Source organism: Juglans regia, chromosome 10, assembly GCF_001411555.2.
Source record: "Juglans regia cultivar Chandler chromosome 10, Walnut 2.0, whole genome shotgun sequence".
Taxonomy (NCBI): domain Eukaryota; kingdom Viridiplantae; phylum Streptophyta; class Magnoliopsida; order Fagales; family Juglandaceae; genus Juglans; species Juglans regia.
Genome location: NC_049910.1, coordinates 23,770,538 through 23,791,736, shown reverse-complemented (window position 1 = coordinate 23,791,736; position 21,199 = coordinate 23,770,538). Strand labels below are relative to the sequence as shown.

At 39.0% G+C, this 21,199-nt stretch overlaps 1 protein-coding gene across 1 annotated transcript; it reads right to left on the bottom strand.

Moving 5' to 3' along the window:
- Positions 1 to 4,651: 4,651 nt before the first annotated feature.
- Positions 4,652 to 19,406, bottom strand: LOC109022187 (auxin response factor 19-like). Its single transcript, XM_019005051.2, has 13 exons — positions 18,598 to 19,406; positions 17,003 to 17,115; positions 16,805 to 16,900; positions 16,668 to 16,724; positions 16,403 to 16,558; positions 16,190 to 16,274; positions 15,894 to 15,984; positions 15,631 to 15,795; positions 15,361 to 15,556; positions 14,762 to 14,876; positions 12,396 to 14,218; positions 5,452 to 5,642; positions 4,652 to 5,329 (listed from the first exon to the last, which is right to left on the bottom strand). The coding sequence occupies exons 1-13, from the start codon at positions 18,638 to 18,640 to the stop codon at positions 5,209 to 5,211; spliced, it is 3,252 nt and encodes a 1,083-aa protein (XP_018860596.2). The 5' UTR covers positions 18,641 to 19,406; the 3' UTR covers positions 4,652 to 5,208.
- Positions 19,407 to 21,199: the final 1,793 nt, after the last annotated feature.

Here is a 21,199-nt window from a genome sequence, read left to right as displayed (position 1 = left end):
CTAGCACTACTTGGAAATCAAAATGGGATAGGAATGATCCAGCTGAAGCAAAGAGAAAGACCGAACCACCTAAGGGAAAAGATGAGGGAACTAGCAACAAACCCAAGGTAGAATCCCAACCTTCACGGAATAGAGATATCAAATGTTTTAAGTGTTTGGGTTCAGGGCACATTGCTTCTCAATGTCCAAATAGGAGGGTGATGATTATGCGTGACAATGGGGAGGTGATGACTGAGAGTGAGGATGATAGTGATGAGGTGCCCGAGTTGGATGATGCTAGTGATGATGATGGAGTGGTATACCCTGTGACAGGTGAGTCTCTTGTTGCCAGGCGTGCTCTTAATGCACACATTAAGGTGGATGATGCAGAGCAACAGAGAGAGAACATTTTCCATACTAGATGCCATGTCAACAATAAGGTATGTAGTATGATCATTGATGGAGGGAGTTGTACTAATGTGGCTAGCACTACTTTGGTTGAGAAATTGAATTTACCAACCTTAAAACACTCTAGACCATACAAATTGCAGTGGTTGAATGATTGTGGAGAGGTTAGGGTGGATAAACAAGTGTTAGTTACTTTTTCTATTGGGAAGTATCAAGATGAGGTGCTTTGTGATGTTGTGCCTATGCATGCGGGCCATATTTTGTTGGGGAGGCCGTGGCAGTATGATAGGAGAGTGACACATGATGGGTTCAAGAACATGTACAGCTTTGAAAATGAGGGCAAAACAATTAAACTTGCTCCTTTAACTCCAAGCCAGGTCTATGAAGACCAATTGAAATTGAAAAGTGAGGTTGCTCAAAAAAGAAAGAGTGAAAATGAGAGTGATCAGAAGAGAAAGAGTGAAAATGAGAGTGATCAAAAAAGGAAGAGTGAAAAAGAGATTGAGCAAAAAAGAAAGAGTGAGAGTGAATATGAGCATAAAAGAAAGAGTGAGAAAAAAAGTAGAGAGGTGGCTGAGAGTAAAGAAAAAATAGTGGAGCCACGAGAGAAAAAAGAAAGAGAGTCTTCTGAGAGAAAAGGAAAGGCAAAAGTGAGTTTCTATGCAAGAGAGAGTGAGGTTAAGAGGGCTTTCTTCGCAGATCGCCCTATGATTTTTCTTGTCTATAAAGAGTCTTATCTTACTCTTGATGAAACTAACCAGTCTCTTCCTAGTTTGGCTGTTTCTTTGTTGCAGGAGTTTGAGGATGTATTCCCGGAGGAGATGCCAAATGAGTTGCCACCCATTAGAGGCATTGAGCACCAGATTGATTTTGTGCCCGGGGCTGCTATTCCAAACCGACCAGCCTATAGGAGTAATCCAGAGGAGACAAAGGAGCTTCAGAGGCAAGTTGAGGATTTGATGAGCAAGGGGTACGTGAGGGAGAGCATGAGCCCTTGTGCAGTACCAGTGCTACTAGTGCCAAAGAAGGATGGGACGTGGAGGATGTGCATTGATTGCAGGGCGGTCAACAATATCACGGTAAAGTATCGCCATCCCATTCCTAGATTGGATGATATGCTTGATGAATTGCATGGTTCATGTATTTTCAGTAAAATTGATCTTAAAAGTGGGTACCATCAAATTAGAATGAAAGAGGGTGATGAATGGAAAACTGCTTTTAAGACTAAGTATGGGCTTTATGAATGGTTGGTTATGCCATTTGGACTTACAAATGCGCCCAGTACTTTCATGAGATTAATGAACCATGTCCTACGTGCATTCATAGGCAAGTTTGTGGTTGTGTACTTTGATGATATCTTAGTGTACAGCAAGAACTTAAATGAACATATTGAGCATTTGAGATATGTGTTTGATGTGTTGAGATGTGAAAAGTTGTATGCTAATTTCAAGAAATGTGCCTTTTGCATGGAAAAAGTTGTTTTTCTTGGTTACGTTGTTAGTACAAAGGGTATTGAGGTGGATGAAGAGAAAGTCAAGGCCATCAAGGAGTGGCCAACGCCAAAAAGCATCACTGAGGTAAGAAGCTTTCATGGGTTAGCTAGCTTTTATCGGCGTTTTGTTAAAGACTTTAGCACCATTGCTGCACCACTCACTGAAGTAATTAAAAAGAATGTTGGGTTTCATTGGGGCGCTAATCAAGAGAATGCTTTTGCCACTATTAAAGAAAGGTTGTGCTCTGCACCTGTGTTAGCATTACCTGATTTTAACAAAGCTTTTGAGATTGAATGTGATGCCTCAGGAATAGGGATTGGAGCCGTTTTGATGCAGGATAGGCGGCCCATAGCCTTCTTCAGTGAAAAGTTAAGTGGGGCATCCCTGAAGTACCCTACTTATGACAAAGAGCTTTATGCTCTTGTTCGTGCATTAGAGACTTGGCAGCACTACCTATGGCCAAGGGAATTTGTGATCCACACCGATCATGAATCATTGAAGCATCTCAAGGGTCAAGGTAAGTTGAATAAAAGGCATGCTAGATGGATGGAATACATTGAGACCTTTCCCTATGTCATCCGTTACAAGCAAGGTAAGGAGAACATTGTTGCTGATGCTCTATCCCGGAGGTATGTACTTCTTACTTCTATGAGTGCCAAAATGCTTGGGTTTGAATACGTGAAAGACATGTATGCCGATGATGCTGATTTTTCAAATGTGTATGTGGCATGTGATAAGGCGGCATTTGGTAAGTTTTACAAGCATGATGGTTATTTGTTTAAAGAAAGCAAACTTTGTCTGCCAAATTGTTCTATGCGTGAGTTATTGGTGCGTGAGGCACATGGTGGGGGATTAATGGGACACTTTGGTGTCAAGAAAACTTTAGACATTTTGCATGAACATTTCTTTTGGCCTAAGATGAAGAGAGATGTTAACCGTATTTGTGGAAGGTGCATTACATGTAGAAAGGCCAAATCTAAGGTTTTGCCACATGGGTTGTATACACCCTTACCCGTTCCTAGTGAGCCATGGGTAGACATATCTATGGACTTTGTTTTGGGGCTGCCTAGGACCAAAAGGGGTAGAGATTCTATTTTTGTTGTTGTGGATAGATTCAGTAAGATGGCACATTTCATTCCATGCCATAAAACAGATGATGCAACAAATATAGCTGACTTGTTTTTCAGGGAGATAGTGCGACTCCATGGTGTACCTAGGAGTATTGTTTCTGATAGGGATGTTAAATTCCTTAGCTACTTTTGGAAGGTGTTGTGGGGGAAATTGGGTACTAAGCTCTTATTTTCCACTACTTGTCATCCACAGACTGATGGTCAGACTGAAGTAGTTAATAGGACTTTAACTCAGCTTTTACGCACTGTTGTTCATAAGAATTTAAAAACTTGGGAGGATTGTTTGCCATTTATAGAATTTGCATATAATAGGACGATGCATACTACTACTTCATACTCTCCTTTTGAAATTGTTTATGGATTTAATCCACTTACTCCTTTGGATTTGATGCCTTTACCTGTTGATGACAGGAGTAGTTTGGATGGACAAAAGAAGGCGGAGTTGGTGAAGTCACTTCATGAGAGGGTACGGCTTCAAATTGCCCAAAAGAATGAAAGGGTTGCTTCCCAAGCCAATAAAGGACGAAGGCGTGTCATCTTTGAACCAGGAGATTGGGTTTGGGTTCACATGCGCAAAGAAAGATTCCCAGCCCATAGAAGGACTAAGTTGCATCCTCGAGGAGATGGACCTTTCCAAATTCTTGAGAAAATTAATGACAATGCATATAAAGTGGATCTTCCAGGTTAGTATAAAGTTTCTGCAACTTTCAATGTTTCTGATCTTTCTCCTTTTGATGTAGGTGAAGATTCGAGGTCGAATCCTTTTGATGAGAGGGGGAATGATAGGAACCAAGGTGGGCCTACTCTTAAAGATCCTTTGCAAGTTCCAGATGGGCCAATTACAAGATCAAGGGCCAAGAAGATCAAGGAAGCAATGCAAGGATTGGTGTAATCCACTTGGGATGAAGCCAGCAAGAGCCCAACATTGAAGATGGGTCTGAAAGAAGAAGAACCAGTTTTGATCCACTTTATTCAAGCTGTGGAAGGCATGACTTAAGATACGGCCTATTGTTATTGGAGGCTTCCAATTTGGTTAAATAATTTATTTTATTAGTTTAGAATAAGTGGGCTTGAAGATGCTTGACTCACATGTCTTATTTCTTTTGAACTATGTTTTTGGGAAGGCCTTGTATTTTGGCCAAGGGCTTATTTGGAAAATTACATTTTAGGAACTAGGGTTTCATCAATTTACTGTTGGGGTTACTATAGCCGCGCGTACTGTAGCTGCTATTGTTCATCAAGGGTAATTTTGGGTAAAAGGGGCATTATTTTGGCTAGGGTTTTGATTAGGTTTGGCTTTAAAAACTTTTTGTAGCCTCATTTGAGATGTAGACAATATTGAATTTTATTTGTGAGTTCAGTTTTCTCCTCTTGTTCTTGATTGAACTCTTGAACTTATCAAAGGTAAATCACAACCTTTGTGGCGTTCCTCCTTTGTAATCTGGCTTCTTGAGACGGGTTCTTCAACGGGTCTAGATTTTAATATAATCTAAGTTCTTGAAACGAGTTCTCATCGGGTCTAGATTCTCCATCCTTGACTTGATTTTAGCTTTCTTGGGGAGTTTTCAAATTGATTGTGAGTTCAAGATAATTCATTCCCACGGGTTCATATCAAGCATGGTGCATGATCTATATCTGGTCTGGTCACAAACTACACTACAAATTCTTCAATTCCACATTTGTCTCTATTTTTGTTAGCATATATACAAACATCCATGAAAATAGTAATACTAGATACAGTCTTATGATATACAAGTTCTGCTCACTCATTTCGAAAAAAGTTAAACCTGTGGGTTTCATATTTGAGGCCACTTTTCTTTTTAAAAAATTAGTACATAGAACTTGCACACCTTAACACCGTATAAATCATTTCTAAATAAGGTGTGCTACCATTTTGAGCTCCATCTCACCCAAGAACAATAGCATTTTTAGGATCAACATCACTCCAAGACTAGCAACATATTTTCTCCTCTCTGCCTTTGTTATTAGCAGCATTCTCCTGTTACAGAATAACACTTCACCGCTCTCCTTTTTCATCTTCTATTAGAACTAGATGAGGCCAACTAGTCTCAGATGGTCTTTAAGAAACCCAGAGTTAAGTCAAAGAAACCACTTCATTTTCAATCTTGGAACCCTCATAGATTATATGAGGCAGCAGAGTTATCGTCATACCCTCCATGCACCACCAGTCCATCCCATTACAACCGACAGGCTTGATTTTGAACCCCTGGGATGTGACCCAGATCTCCATCCAAACTCATCTGCTCTACTTCAGCAGATGACAATATCTTTATGCTTTGAACACAGCTTACGAATTCCCTGAGACCAATTAAGAATGTGTAGTTAAAAAACACTGATAAAACAAAAGAATGTATAGTTAAAAAAAAAAAAAAACTGGAGAATCAATACACACTAAAGCAGATTTGGGGGTCTGCACTTACTCCCAAGGATCATCACCAACAAGAAGAATATCATTTTCATGGTCCACATAAACAAGTTTCCAGTCATTACGTTGTGGATCGTGTAGTTGCCCTTCAATTCCAAACATGAGGGCAAGATCATGCTTGAGTTCATCATACCCTTTGTAACGGGTTACATCAATACATCTTCCCACAGAGCCACGCTTTTGAACCTTCAAGAGTTTGAATCAATATTAGGTATCTGAGAATCTCATTAAAAACACGCCTTGTGTATAATAATGATACATTTTTCAATTAAATGGTTGCTACGTGGACAATAAAATGGTAATTGCAAAGCATTCTCTCTTATATATAAATGAAAAACCTGCCTGAATAATTCTAAGCATATAATCTTGAAAGCATGAAACTTTGCTCCTTTGAAGCAACATCAACCTTCAGAGAACGCACCTTGTGTTATTTCTATGAGACATTTTTCAACTAGATGATTGCTAAATGAACAATAATTTCTTTTATAGGTGAAGTAAAATTTTATTGATAGAAGTAAATAGGCATAGTCAAAGTACATAGGGACAAAAATGGACGATAAAATGGCAATTAATAAGCATTTATCTTTAATATGAATGTAAAACCTGCCTGAAATAAAATCTATAATAAAAGTATATAATCTTGAAAGCGTGACACTTTGCTCCTGCATGATATAGAATCGAAAACGAAATAATTATGACCACTTCAATCATGAACCCTAACTGATAAATTTAGGAAGTTTCCTACTTCAAGTTGATATTCCTCCATTCGGCAAAAATAATTTAATTTAATTTACAATAAATTATATACTATACATGTGCAAAGTCATATAAACTTATGTTCATCCTATGGGTATAGTTTCTTGCTAATACCATTATATATTCATCCATAAAAGTCAATCCGAATCACTATTGTTCCAGAGGACAGTATGCAATACTTACTCAACAACCCCTTGAGAAGATGGGCAAGATAGGAGGACAATGGGTAAGAAAAATGGAGGTTTGGGCTCTAAAGGGGTTTTGGTGTTGCTCGTATATTCGAAGAAATTCTTTTAAATTTTATCATATAGAGCTACCTCACCAAGAAATGCTTGGAACGATAATTGGAAGAACAATACCTAAACCTAAGGATGCTACAAACTCTTTTTGATTGCTCACGTGAGAACTATGATCTTTGGCTTTAGGATTTAATCATTTCCTTGTATTTTGGAAGAACTTCCAAAGTAATCTGAAGGAAGCTTAATCAATATGAATCAGGATTCTCCTTCGATGATTGATCGGTATAAACATCAACAATTTCAAATTGGATCAGTTTCTTCTCAACAAATAAATACTTGGGCTAATACAATCCTGACCACCGGGGTATAGGATCTATTCGAAGCTGCCACTGGCATGAGAATGATGCAAATCCCAAAATTCTCCAGAGGGGAATACGTTCAATAAAATAATTTCTAGGAGGTATTATTCTCACTATTAAAGTCATGGAACCAATTCAATGCAGTGGGCTACACTTGTAATAAGGCAAATATATTACCTTTGGAAAAGCATGAACATTCTAGAGCATTGGAGAATGGCTCTGCCGAATCACATTGCAACAGAGAGAATAAATAGACTTGCTAGGTGTCACAATATTAGTGGTCATTCAATTCAATTTTGTTATGTACATATTCTATAAATAGTCACTACTGTACAGAGCACTGTGTGTGCGAAAATATATGAGAATACAAAAAAATGTTCTACTTTTTCACAAGCACTTGGCGTGCATTTCTTCTCTGTTTTAGCATGGTATCAAGAGCTTAAAGGACCCACGTCCTTCATACATATTTTTTTTTTCTCTCTTCTCTTCGTCTTACAGATTTACACTCATGGCTCCATCAAAATCAACCAATACTTCTAACTCTCCCTCCCTTCTTAACTCTGCAAGTCATTTTGTAAAAATACAACCCACCATTGAAAATTTTCTTCTCTGGAAGGCGCAAATAGTACCGTATTTGAAGGGGCATCAAGTCTTCGGACATGTTGATGGTTCTCTTCTCATGCCGCCTGCTACTATTGATAATCTTCCTAATCCTGCCTATCTTCAATGGCTTCATCAAGATCAGTTGGTGATTTCGGCCATTAACTCTTCCTTATCTGATTCGGTCTTAGCCCAAGTTATCGATTGTTCTACTGCATCTGAAATCTGGAAAACTCTCACCGATCTTTTTGTAGCAAAATCGTCTGCTCACCTTACTCAAACAAAATTCCAACTTGCTACTATAAAAAAGGGATCTGACTCAATCACCGATTATTACAACAAAGTAAAAGCTCTTGCAGCTACTCTGAATGTTGCGGGCCATCCCTTAGCCAATTCTGAAATCTCCATCATTATTTTAGCTGGTCTAGGCACAGATTATGAGTCTTTGGTCACCTCTCTCACAACACGACCTGACTCTCTCTCTTCAAACTAGATCTACAGCTATCTCTTAAACTATGGGTCTCGCCTTTCTCATCAAATCAACACTCTCTTATCTGGCACCTCCATCACAACTAATACCACTGTCAAAACACTACCATCGAGTCACTTTAATTTCTCTCGTGGCCGTAACAACTTTTCTCGTGGTCGTGGCCGTGGCCGTGGACGTCATAATGGACGTGGAATTCTACTTGGACCCCGACCTCCCTTTTCTCCTTTCTACAACAGATCTGTCTGTCAAGTGTGTCAAAAAGGGGGTCATATTACGGTTACCTGTTCCTATCGTTTTGATCAGTGCTATCAATCTCCTCCACCTCAATCACTCACGGCTAATTATACGGCCATTACTCTAGCTCCCTCTCACATGAATACTTGGTTTCCAGATTCAGCTGCTTCACATCATTTTAAATCTGAATTACAGAACCTCAATTTGGACTTGTCTACTTATCAGGGCCCTGAAACAATGAGCCTTGGTGATGGTTTCAGTCTTCCTATTCACAACACAGGCTCGGCTCAATTTTCTTCAAACACTGGCAAATTTTCTCTTACATAATCTTTTACATGTTCCTTCCATTTCTCTTAATCTACTTTCTGTTCGTCAATTCTGTGAGATAATAATGTCTATTTTGAATTTCAATCTTCTTTTTTCTATGTGAAGGATTCAGGCACCCAGGCAGTGCTTCTTCAGGGCCATGTTGAGAACGGTTTGTATGTGCTTCAGACGGATGCAGAGCCTACACCACCTCAGTCTTCCATTTCTCCTCAAGCTTATGTTGGTCTTCGTACAACCGCTCAGCTCTGGCACTCCATGTTGGGCCATCCTTGTCCTTGCACAACATCTCTCATCCTACGTCAATATTCTCTACCTCTCAGCACGTCAACTTCCCTTCAACATTGTTTTGCTTACACTTTGGCCAAAGCACACGCACTGCCTCATCCTTCCTCACCAAGTCGATCCAGCTATCCTTTTCAATTATTGTTTTTTGATGTATGGGGGGTCCTGCGTCTACCTTGTCCACAAAAGGATCTCGTTATTTTCTCTCTATTGTAGATGATTACTCAAAGTTTATTTGGTATTTTCCAATGCAATTAAAGTCCAATGTCTCCACTCTTGTTACTGCCTTTATTCAATTTGTGCACAATCAATTTCCCTACAATATTGTCTCGGTCCAAACAGATGGATTTGCCCCCTTCAATCCATTTTTCACAATTTTAGAATTTATCATTGCATTACATGTCCATACTCTCATCAACAAAATGAGAGTGTGGAACGTCGTCACTATCACATTGTGGAAACGGGCCTTGCCTTACTCTCTCATGCCTCAGTTCCTCACACTTATTGGGCTGAGGCTTTTCTCACTACCACTTACTTAATAAATCGCATGCCCTGTCCACTTCTTCAAAATAAATCTCCATTCCAAATCTTAATGGGTCAAGTCCCAGATTACTCTTTCTTAAAAGTTTTTGGATGTGCTTGTTGGCCCAATTTATGGCCCTTTAACACTCATAAAATGGACTACAGGTCTAAAGAATGTTGTTCATGGGTTACAGTCCAACTCACAAAGGTTATCTCCGTCTCCACACAAATTCGGGCCGCACTTTTATTTCCAGGGACGTCATTTTTAATGAGACTACCTTTCCCTTCTCTCAAGGGCCCAAACTCGATTCTATGCCCATACCAAAATCTTCATCGTCTCTCTTGCCGTCTGACTCTATTGGACTTCAATCTCATATGTCTCTTAGCTCACTCACAATTCCAACCACGTCTTCTACCCATAATCAATCTTTGAGCCCACAACTCACTCCTCAATTAGCCTATACACCTTCCACAACAAATATTTCGGACTCAATGATCTCTCGACCATCATCTAGGGCTTCAACATCTCCTTTAGTCATCTCCTCTACATCAAATACTTCATCCGCCGCCAGCATATCTCCCATTCCAGAAACAGAGTCCTCGTCCTTACCTCTCAATCACAGCATGATTACTCGAACAAAGACCCACTCTCTTCGTCCTCATCAGCGCACGAATGGGACCATTCCATGGCCTCCACCCAAGCCAACTGTTTCTCTCACTGAGTCATCCTCTATTCCTTCAGTTCCAGAGGAACCCACATCATTCACAGAAGCCTCTAAACATCATGAGTGGCGATCTGCCATGGCCACTGAAATAGATGCTTTGCTTCGAAACCGAACATGGCATCTTGTTCCATCATCTACCTCTTATAATCTGCTTGGCTCAAAATGGATTTTGAAAACAAAACATCACGCCAATGGGACCATTGAGCGGCGTAAGGCCAGGCTTGTGGCTCAAGGATTTCATCAACAACAGGGTATTGATTACTCTGAGACATTCAGTCCAGTGGTTAAACCCACTACCATTAGGCTCCTTCTCTCAATTGTTGTCTCCTCTCAATGGGCTCTTCACCAACTAGACATACAAAACGCGGTCTTGCATGGAGATCTTGAGGAAGCAGTATACATGAAACAACCTCTTGGGTTTGTAAATCCAGACTTTCCTCTTCATGTCTGTAAGTTAAACAAGTCCATCTATGGTTTGAAACAGGCTCCTAGAGCCTGGTTTGCTAAAATTAGTGATAAATTACTTACTCTTGGTTTTCGGTGTTCTAGAGCTGACCTGTCGTTATTTATCTTCCGCATTGGCTCTGATTGCATTTATCTCTTAATATATGTAGATGATATACTTGTCACTAGTTTGAGTTCTCTACTGATTTCGCAATTTATTGCTAGCCTGAGTAAATATTTTCCAGTCAAGGATCTCGGTTTATTACATTATTTTCTAGGTATTAAAGTTCATAGAACATCCTCGGGTTTATTCTTGTCTCAGACTAAATACATTACTGATTTACTCAAAAAAACCAATATGCACAACTGTAAGGCAGTCTCTACGCCCATGTCTAGTTCGGAAAAACTCACTACTTTGGATGGTTGTACATATGAGGATCCACAATGGTATCGTAGTGTTGTTGGGAGTCTTCAATATCTTTCCTTCACTCATCCTGATATTTCTTTTGTTGTAAATCGTGTCTGTCAATTTATGCATAATCCTCGTCTTCCACATTGGTCAGGTGTTAAACGTATTCTTCTGTATCTTAATAATACACGCCAGCTTGGCTTAAGTTTCTCTACATCCTCTTCTATTAAACTAACTGCATTTTCTGATGCTGATTGGGCTGGGTGTCCTGATGATAGACTGTCCACTGGAGGTCTCTGTATTTATCTTGGAAATCATTTAATTTCATAGGGCTCTAAAAAGCAACCCACTATTGCTCGGTTTTCTTCCGAAGCCGAGTACAAATCAGTTACTAATACTACTTGTGAGATTCTTTGGTTGCAGTCACTTTTAAAAGAACTTGGTGTTGGTCTCTCGGAACCTCCCACTATATGGTGTGACAACATCGGGGCCATATATCTGTCAATGAATCCGGTATTGCATTCGAGGACAAAGCATGTTGAACTGGACTATCATTTTGGCCGTTAAAGGGTTGCTGCCAAAGCGCTACATGTTGCATTTGTTTCCAGCAAAGATCAAGTAGTTGATATTCTCACCAAACCGCTGTCCACGACTCGCTTCACACTTCTTCGATCAAGTCTCACACTTGCACAAGTGCCGCTTGAATTGAGGGGGGGATAATAAGGCAAATATATTACCTTCGGAAAAGCATGAACATTCTAGAGCATTGGAGAATGGCTCTGCCAAATCACATTGCAACAGAGAGAATAAATAGACTTGCTAGGTGTCACAATAGTGGTCATTCAATTCAATTCTATTATGTACATGTTCTATAAATAGTCACTACTGTACAACGCATTGTGTGTGCGAAAATATATGAGAATACAAAAAATTGTTCTACGGAACTTTTTCACAAGCACTTGGCGTGCATTTCCTTCTCTGTTTTAGCAACTTGAACTTGTAGCAACCTCAACTCTTTCACATGAGCAAAATCAGTTATAATAAGACACCTCAGCTAAAACTAGGAATTTTATCATGATATGGAATCATATGTCTTGGGTATCAATGCCACCGGTTAAGTTATTTAATCCACGAAACTTGATATGATTATCCTAAGGATCAATTACACAATCTTTACCACATATTCTTTTTATCATGAAATGCATCAGGAAATGCACAAAAATAAAATGTATGGGAACTAATAGCATTTAGTTGGCAGAATTTTAGCTTAGGTTGTCACTTAAGATCCATTAGAACTCAATTTTGAAACTTATGTTTCATTATTCAAAATGGCTGCCAAATCATGGCGACTCAAATTCTTTTACACAAGCAGGGTGACATTACAAAGCATGCAGATGTTAAATTTGAAGAAGGTTAGAATAATTGGGCATAAAACAGTCTCTTTTTGGCAATAAGGCTGTTGACATGGACGTATTTTGCCAATGTTAAAGGGGAAAATATACCTCGCTTTGTAAGGCATTTCTAAAGCAAAGATAAGAGCAGATCAACAAACCTTTGTATAGGTTCGCATACGTTGAGTCTGGTTAGCCCACATTCCACTGCCAAAAGCTCCAGCTTCATTGATAGCAATATCACTTGAACACCCTGGCTTAAAAGGAATGTTTGGCACCCCAAATGACTGAGAGCTAATTGCAGTAGCGGGCAAATCTGCCTCAATATCACTTGGAGTACCACCATAACTAGAAAGTAAGTTCTGAAGATCTTTTTGCGAGTCATACCCCCTTAACAAAAAGGTGTCAGGTGCCAATCCATCAATATTAGCTGCCAATGGATGATTATTCCGAGGATTTGACTGGACATCACCATCTAAACCAAATGTGGGGATTGGGAAGTTCGGCTGGATGGTACCAGCATCCAGACAATACGATGTTCCCGAGGAAGACGCCTCCAACTGATCAGTGATGTTACTTCTATATTTTACCTGGTCTGGTCCTTTTGAGCTGGACAACTCTTCTTTGATCTGCATAACAGATTTGCAATGCAGCTCCTGAATATTATTTGCAGGCTCAACCAATGAGTCACTCACCAATAAGGTTGGTCCTTGATAGTTTCTGCTCAGAAGGTTGGATGGGGAAACCTGGCAATTATTAGAAGACGGTGAGGTTGAACATGAAGGAGCATCTCCTTCTGTAAGACCAGAATGGGCTCTGACAGTTGTAAGTGGCTTGTGCTGGCTCTGGGCATGGTTCAAAGGAATCTGTTGTGACTGCATCAGTGCAGAAGTTGATAAGCTATTACCATTAATATGCTTCGTTGAGAAGCTATTGCTGCTTAACTGTTGAGGCTGATGCTGAGATGAAGGAAGGAGTGGTACTTGCTGGTTTTGCAGATTGGGCTGCTGTTGCTGCGCCAATTGGGGCTGCAAAACTGGGTTAGCTGGGGAGAGCAATTGCTGCTGATGTTGCAACTTCTGTAGCAACTGCAATTGAAGTTCCTGCTCTGAAAGACCTAGTTGCGACAACTGTTGCAGTTGGGGAAGCTGATGTGCTCTCTGTGACTGGCTTTGTTGCAATTGGAACAACTGTATTGAGGACTGTTGCAATTGTGCTTGCTGCTGCTGCTGTCTTTGTAAGAGACAGGCTTGCAGTTCAGTTTGTTGCAGAAACTGAGAATCTTGTGGTATGGATGTCAACTGCAATGAACTCTTATTATTAGAGTGGATACTCTGCTGAGTTTGGCTATTTCCCATCAGCATTTGCTGTGGTTGGAGCTGAGAGTATTCAACTGGTTGCTGCGAACTTTGGTTTGGAACCTGCTTAGGGGCAACTACAGCATTATTTACAAGGCCCAGATGACATATCTGCTGGTGCTGGTGCTGGTGCTGGTGCTGGTGTTGTTCCAGTTGTGGCTGCTGTTGTTGCTGTTGTGGCTGCTGTTGCTGTAGTTGCTGCCGCTGTGGAAGCTGTTGAAGTTCTTGCTGTATCTGCAGCTGCTGTTGGCTAATAGGATTCTGCATTAATTGCTGCAGGTGCTGCTGCTGGGGCCATGTTATAGGTGGCTGTTGAAATTGACTGACTTGGTTTTGGGCGTTTGCTTTGTTAAACTGGAGACTTGGTGCGGACATGATGGGGGGTTGAAAACTCAACAATTTAGATCGATCATCAGCATTAAGGTTATTATGCGGGGCAGTAGAAGAAACAATTGATGGGAAAAATCCAGACTGAGCTGCTGAAAACTGATTATTTTGCTGCTTGTTCATCCACTGCACTAAGCTCATACCAGGGAAGATAGAGCTAGGGGCATCCTTCATGACAAAGTCATTGCCAAGCCAAGGCATGGTTCTCTTGAAAGCATTCTCTATGTCATACTCATCATCTGTAAAAACACTTCCAAAGATCACAATAAAGGAACATATCATACATGGCAGGGGAGCTTTTGCAAATAGATTTTGCCAAGTACTAGTCTTCCAAGTTCAATAGAACCCCAACCCACCCCCCCCCCACACACACACACATTTAACATTTGGAGGATGTGTCACATTTTTTTTTAAGAGTGTGCTTCATTCTAGTATTACAGTTATTACCATGTCACATTTTTTTTTAAGAGTGTGCTTCATTCTAGTATTACAGTTATTACCAAGATTAGGGCACCAACTTGGAAAAGTTGACTCAATTAAATGATGATTGGAAACATAAATTTGGGTCTTCTTAAAAAATTCAGCACAAAATGACTCATAACCAAAACTCCTTTCTTTCATCACGTTTGTCTAAACCACTTTATTCAGTTGTGTAAAACTGCTCTTAGATACATTGGATATTTAAAAAAAAAATAGTTTGTTGACAGTTTCCGTATTAGGCATATGAAGTCATACTTCTCTCAAGTAATAGAGAATCTAGTTACTTGGTAAACATGATTTACCTGGCGGTCTTAAAAATGGAGGTGGATAAATGTAGAAAGGAGTTACAACAGGCTCCGTTTCCCAGATTGAAACTCGGCTTGGCCTTTCACCGGCTGCTGATTCGTCCCATCCAACCTATCAAAAATGCAAATGTTGGTTCACTGTCTAAGTTGAGATTAAAAAGTTACGAATAATAGTAAATTTTGACTTCAACACATCAAGTAGGTGCTATTGGAATGGCATGCAGGGAGAGACTCTTGGGCAAACCCAGAAAGATTGCAACAGGACATTTTAACGCTAGGAACCATAATGTGCATGGCTCCGTCCCTAACTATAACATTCCTAAAACTGCCTAAAAATATAGACCACAATAATAGTCAGTATAACTGAATACAACTTAATTACCAAACACTAGCTTACATTTTGAGAATTCAGCCTGGAAGAGTAATTTTCATGTTTCCAAGTCCATATATTTAGATTATTAATGATTTCCACATGAATATTGCAACAATGAACCTAATTTCCAAGTGTAGAAGTAACACACGCCCGAAAAGGTGTTCCTTTCTAACATATTAAATATTTTATTAGAATCCAACGTGTGTTTACGGCTGTAGAATACCTGAAGATTGCGCCACTGTGAATTTTTCCATCCAACAGGATCCAAATCACTGATACCGGTAATTGTACCCATGTATCTGCGTATACTGGACTCCTCAGTCTCAAACATCATTCTAAATCGCATGCCGATTGAAACTTGGGTATACATTGCTTTATTATATTTGGATAAGGGAATCACGAACTCAGAGGGGCTAGCCCTGTTATAGTAAAATTTATTTTATCAGAGCCTGTCGGCCAAAAGACAACCTTAAAAAAAATCCTGCAAAAGTACCTTGGGTTGTAAAATATAGTAAATGGACTGTTATTTGCAGCAGCATGAGCTGCAGCAGCTAGAATCCCGATATGCATGCTATCACTGGATATGACCAATGAAGAAAGAGCTGGCTGTTGTCTATTAGCACGCTTTATACCCAGGAGAAGCTGGGTTTTTTCATCTCTACACAGAACCAGATTATTTCAGCTTGGTTATAGGAGGGGCAATAATCTAGCAGAACTCTTTCATTTTACCAAAAGTTCAAAACATCTATTTCATACCTTATAACAAGAACAGAATCTCCAGCGAAGAGTCTTTTGGTGCTAACAAATACACTCCAACCTGAGGTCAGCAAGTGCCTTTTTGGTTGGCCTGCAAGTAAAGCACTAAGCAATTTTAACATATTATTTATTAAACCTGTCTTCTGCAGTCCAACTCATACAAACATCCAATGCAAGTTCTTGGTATTAAAGAACTCATCTAAAAGAAACATCAATGGATTATATATTAGCAAAGAAAAGAATGACATTGAATGAGGGATAGAATGAAGTTTGTATTCTTTTGAAGGGATCAATACCGCGAAAAATATGCCTGAATGTCCATGAAGTGTCATGTAAATCTCTAGCTACTAGCTCCTGAGCTGGGGGCTGCATTGAGTAATCCTATATAGATGGATATATATATATATATATATTAAAAAAAACCCATGGTGATCTCTGAAAGAGGTAAAATTTACTAGATAGAATTTTCGAATTGAAAAGACATGAAACTTTCAAAAACAGGTACGAACTAGAGGCGGAAAGATCTTCTCAGCTGCTCGACGAGGTACTGAAAAACCACCATGAGTACTAGTGTCACTAGCTGTAAGAGTTTTGCAGAAGAATTCAGCTGGTTGTCTGCTTTGCTTGAGGCCCATCTCAGATGCCAGTAATGCTTCCTTGTCATACTGTAGAACAGATGTTTCAAACAATGTTCTATATGTATGCATGATTACATCTTAAGAGAATTCTGTCAATTATGTCTATATTAATTCCCGAATTGAACAGCTGACCTACTTTGTTTACAGGTTGAAGGGTCATCTGTGCATAGACCTCATCAGTTTCAAGATCCGCCTGATTCAAAATATAAATGATTTAAGACTCGATAAGATTCCATTAATTCAAAAGAATAGCATAATTGTGGAGACTCATACATGCAGTGTGACATTATGGAGCATGCAAATCAACTTTGATGGAAGGTTAGGATAGTTGGGTATGAAGTTGGTCTCCTGTTGCATGGATGCTGCAACCTGAAAATTTTAGTTGTCAAAAGTTCTATCAGAATCCAGAATCCAGAAACTGTTGCATTTCAAACAGATGAAAAAGAAAAAGAAAAGAAAAAAGTGGCATACTTGCTCGCTGTGGCCTTGAGGGAAGTAAACTACGAGACTTCCAACTGGAGGCAAAGAAACCAGAGGCCCCGCACAAGCATGCCATAACTCTGAATTAATATTCGCCCTCTCTCCTGTTCTCAATTCAAACAAATATTATCACCATCATACAAAACTTCAAAACTGTAGAAATCATGAGAATTAAAAGATATGGCAATGAAAAGGTCGAATGCTCAAATTCCATAATAGTTTATTTTCCAATGGAACTAGACAATATAATTTTGAATTTCAAATATGGCAATGAAAAGTAAACTCATTTAAATTTGCAAGAACCTACGAAGGTTACTGAAGTTTTGGAAATTGTTACCAAAGGTAGGGTTAAAACAGCTGGTATTAAGCTCAAGGTTAGAGAAACTGTACCATGCTTTCTTTTTACAAACATAATTGCAAGACTGGGAACAAACAACACCATGCTCTCACAAAGTTTTTGCAGACATCAATAGCAGCGCATTAGAATAACTGGGATCAACCAAAAACTCAAGAGAACCTTGTGATTGTTAACCACAAAGATAACATGTTCTGTTTTTCTCCATTAAGCACATGAAAATACTAGCAGATGAAAAACTAAAAAATCAGTTTCTACCACACTTTTAACAATCACTCAATGGATTTAGCACACACAAGTTAGTAAAACTTAGCTTTCAAATTTAAGAAGCCCTTTTCACCTTCTTTTTTTTTTAATGAATGAAGATACCCATCTACGTTTTCACAGTTTGCATAGCAAACCATGAAAAACATAACTCGAAATTTGATAATCATTCACATCAAGTTGTTCAAAGGCACACTGAATTTAGTTCATTGAGTAATAACTTTTGGCTGAAAAGGAACAAGTAATTAGAACAGAGAGAGAGATCAGCTTAAATAATCAAATTTATATGTTTTCTAAACAAAAAAAAAAAATGGTAAATTTATATGTTGGAACTCAAAGAATTGATGGCTAATAAATATTCTCCCCGCTTAAAAAAAAAAAAAAAAGCGAAACCATCTTTTCTTCTTTTCTTCCTCCTGACTCTGCAGAAATGGTGAAATGAACCTATATATATCAACCCTCCACACCTGTTACTTACGATTTCTGGACACAGGCAATTCACAACTTTATATCACCACTCATAACCGCATGAGATATAACTAACTTCAACAACAAACCGGTATACACATGTATAGAGTTCATGCGTGCAGCAATACATTCTTTTTTATTTCTAACATAAGAGCAAGAGAAAAGTAAACTCTACTACTGAAAGAAACTAAATAGGAAACAACCCACAACTAAATTGAAAACGCAAAGAAATTCAAATAAATTTAAAAACTGATAAATTTTATTGAATAGTTGAGTCGTGTGTATATATTTTTGAAATAGAAAACAACCCATAACTCTATATCTTAATATCTAATTTTTATCACTTAAGAAGCTGAGAAAATAGCACTGAAGAATCAAAATCAGTGTAAACCACACAAAAATAGTTTCAAGCAGAACAATTCAGACAAAAAGATGTAAAATAAAATATGCTTTTATATAGAAAAAAGGGAACTTTTGCGGTGGAATCAAGTAACTAGACCTTGTCCTGAAATTGGCAGAAACCCATTTAAGGGAGCTTTCATGCTGACAGATATGAAGGCACCAACCGAATTCCGAGAAAAAAATTCAGTCACCTGCTTAGTTTTACTAAGCGATAAAGCATCCCAACAGTTCTAGCTGAAACCCGTGCCAAATTACCAGCAAGGGCTTTAACCTCGCAATCAAACCCCCAACTCCGTATAAAACGAAAAGCACTACTAGGTTCGTCTCTGAGCATTAATTGTGTAAGTTCAACAACCAAATGGAAACAAGCATAGAAACCGAACCACCTTTTTCAGCTATTTCCATTTAGTAAGCGACCTCAAAGAGTCCACAGAATCCATGGCTGCTTCTCAAAGCTCATCTCAAAGATATTCCCCCAATAAACGGCAACAAAAGTGAATTCCCATCAAAGAGAACCTGAACATCAGAGATTTCTGCAACCGAAGATTCGAATCAGCAACTGAATAAACACAAGGAGATTCCAATTCCAATGCAATCCCAACTCGGAATCCAAGTTCCCAAACCTCAGGGACCCGAAAACGTCTGAAAACAACCGGGCCGAGACTGTCACCGCGGCTGTGACCGAAAAAGTTACCGGCCGTGAGAAATGGATTGAAAGCTGAGAAATAAAAAGGAAGAGACGGGGTTATAAACTTCTCGGAGTCCGAGCTCGAGAAGATCAAGTCAGAGACTATCTGAGTTGTTGCTGAAGAAATCAGAGACCGAACAAAAAGCAATGCAAAAACGATGCTAATCTAAGCAAAAGGCAGCTTTCTTCTTCTCGTATGAACAAGCCGACAGGAAACGAAACTCTCGAGCACGGTTACATTAAAGTAATAATAACAATACCAATTTAATTAATAATAATTAAAAATTACAAAACTTCTGTACACTGAAAAAATACTAAATAATACTATTAACCTAATGAATATTAAATATATCTAACAAATTTATAAAAATACTTGCTTTAATTACATATTCACGTCAAATACATAATGCGAACCTTTAAATCAAGTGTCGACATAGAACTCAGAACACGGCATTCCTTAATTAGGATGTGATTTTGAAAAATTATTTTTATCGGTTATTATTTATTATTTTATATTTTATATTTTATAAAAAAAATATAATTATATATTATGTTTAGAAGGTGTGATGTAGATAGTTGTTGAATTGCATTAAATTTTTTTTATTAGACTGGATTGGAAGCATAATGCCACGTGGCTAAGCATTATGGTTGACTGTCTTTGTGGTGGTGTTTGAACGATGACGTTTCCCCTCACGTTCTTTTCTCTGCACCCACCGAACCGCATCTTTCTTATCTTTTGGTTAATTTTAGGATAGGGTCAATATTTATGTAATTGGATTTCATATGAACTTGACTAAACCAAATAGATTAAACAAATAAAAAAACTGAGTGTCATGTTGAGTTCAATAGTTCATAACAAGTCAATCCGAACAATATAAGCAATCAATTTGTAGAACTCATATCGGATAACTAAAACAAGCCAGAGCAGGTCAACCCACATAATAAATAGGTTGGATTTATGTCAAGCGCCTTGAGTGGTTTAGTTATTTGGACCAAGTATAAGTCGACTCATATATGGTCCAAACTAAACTAGACTTGATCTGATAAGGATGTGTTTCGCATTCTTGCAATTGCGTCCGCGTTGGTTTTGGATGATCCCTATTGTACTTGAAATCAAAAAGCAAGATGGGGCTCGACCTCCTTGGCCTAGGGTTGCCTCCGATACTTAAGTTAGTTACTACCAAAAGAATTCTTCTCGATTACTCAAAAGAGAGGGAGTACGAGTGTACCTCTAGATCTTCCCTTTGTTACTTATTTGTATTCCTTTTTTGGCAGGAGTCTCATGTATTGCTTTCGACAGTTTGGCAATTGTACTTCCTTGAAGGAGCATGTCGTCGCATTTAATGTAGTAACTCTTATGGGCCTTAAGACCACTCCTGCTTGTCTCGGACTTGCCCTCTCGAGTGGGCACATCGGCACATTTAATATCGCATGCCCTCTAAGGTTATCAGCAAGCTCCTTCCTGACACAAACAAGTTAGCTTCGCAGGCCAATCGATATTCTCTTTGTGTGGGCTTCTTGTGCGGAGGTTAGCTATCGCTTTCTCCTGGTGGCTCTGCCCCTGTCTCTAAGTGATGGACTCTTGGGCTGCTCGCTTGACCTTTTATTTTTTAGGGTGCGATATGGGCCCAATAGTTACCCCACAAATTCTTGTTGCACACGCGCGACGGGGATTCCATTTGCTTCTTTCTTTTTTTCTCTTTCTTTCTTTTTTTGCACGGCCCTTTCAATCCGATGTCATAATTATCTTTCCCTCAGGTCGAGCAACTTCTATATGTTGCCTTTCCCCACGTCCACTCAGGCCACTTGCTTTGCGGGATTTGTGTGTCCCATCCTACAATAAATAACATGTGTTGCCCTAGGGGAAGCTTAGGTCTCCAATCATCACTTTTCTCTTTAAAAGTGTCACTTTTGCTCCATACATTCCCTTGTTCTACCTTTCCTTTGGTCCCACTAGTCCTTGTGTAGATTTTCATTCTAGCTTTTCTCCAGTACCCTTCACTATCATCTT

What these genes read in the sequence shown, in the direction of transcription:
- LOC109022187 (XM_019005051.2), bottom strand. Translation starts at nt 18,640, where the DNA reads ATGAAAGCTCCCTTAAATGGGTTTCTGCCAATTTCAGGACAAG. An exon ending in TCCATAATGTCACACTGCAT is followed by an intron (nt 16,725 to 16,804) that starts GTATGAGTCTCC and finishes ATTTTGAATCAG; the next exon opens with GCGGATCTTGAAACTGATGA. An exon ending in AGAAGATCTTTCCGCCTCTA is followed by an intron (nt 16,275 to 16,402) that starts GTTCGTACCTGT and finishes CCATCTATATAG; the next exon opens with GATTACTCAATGCAGCCCCC.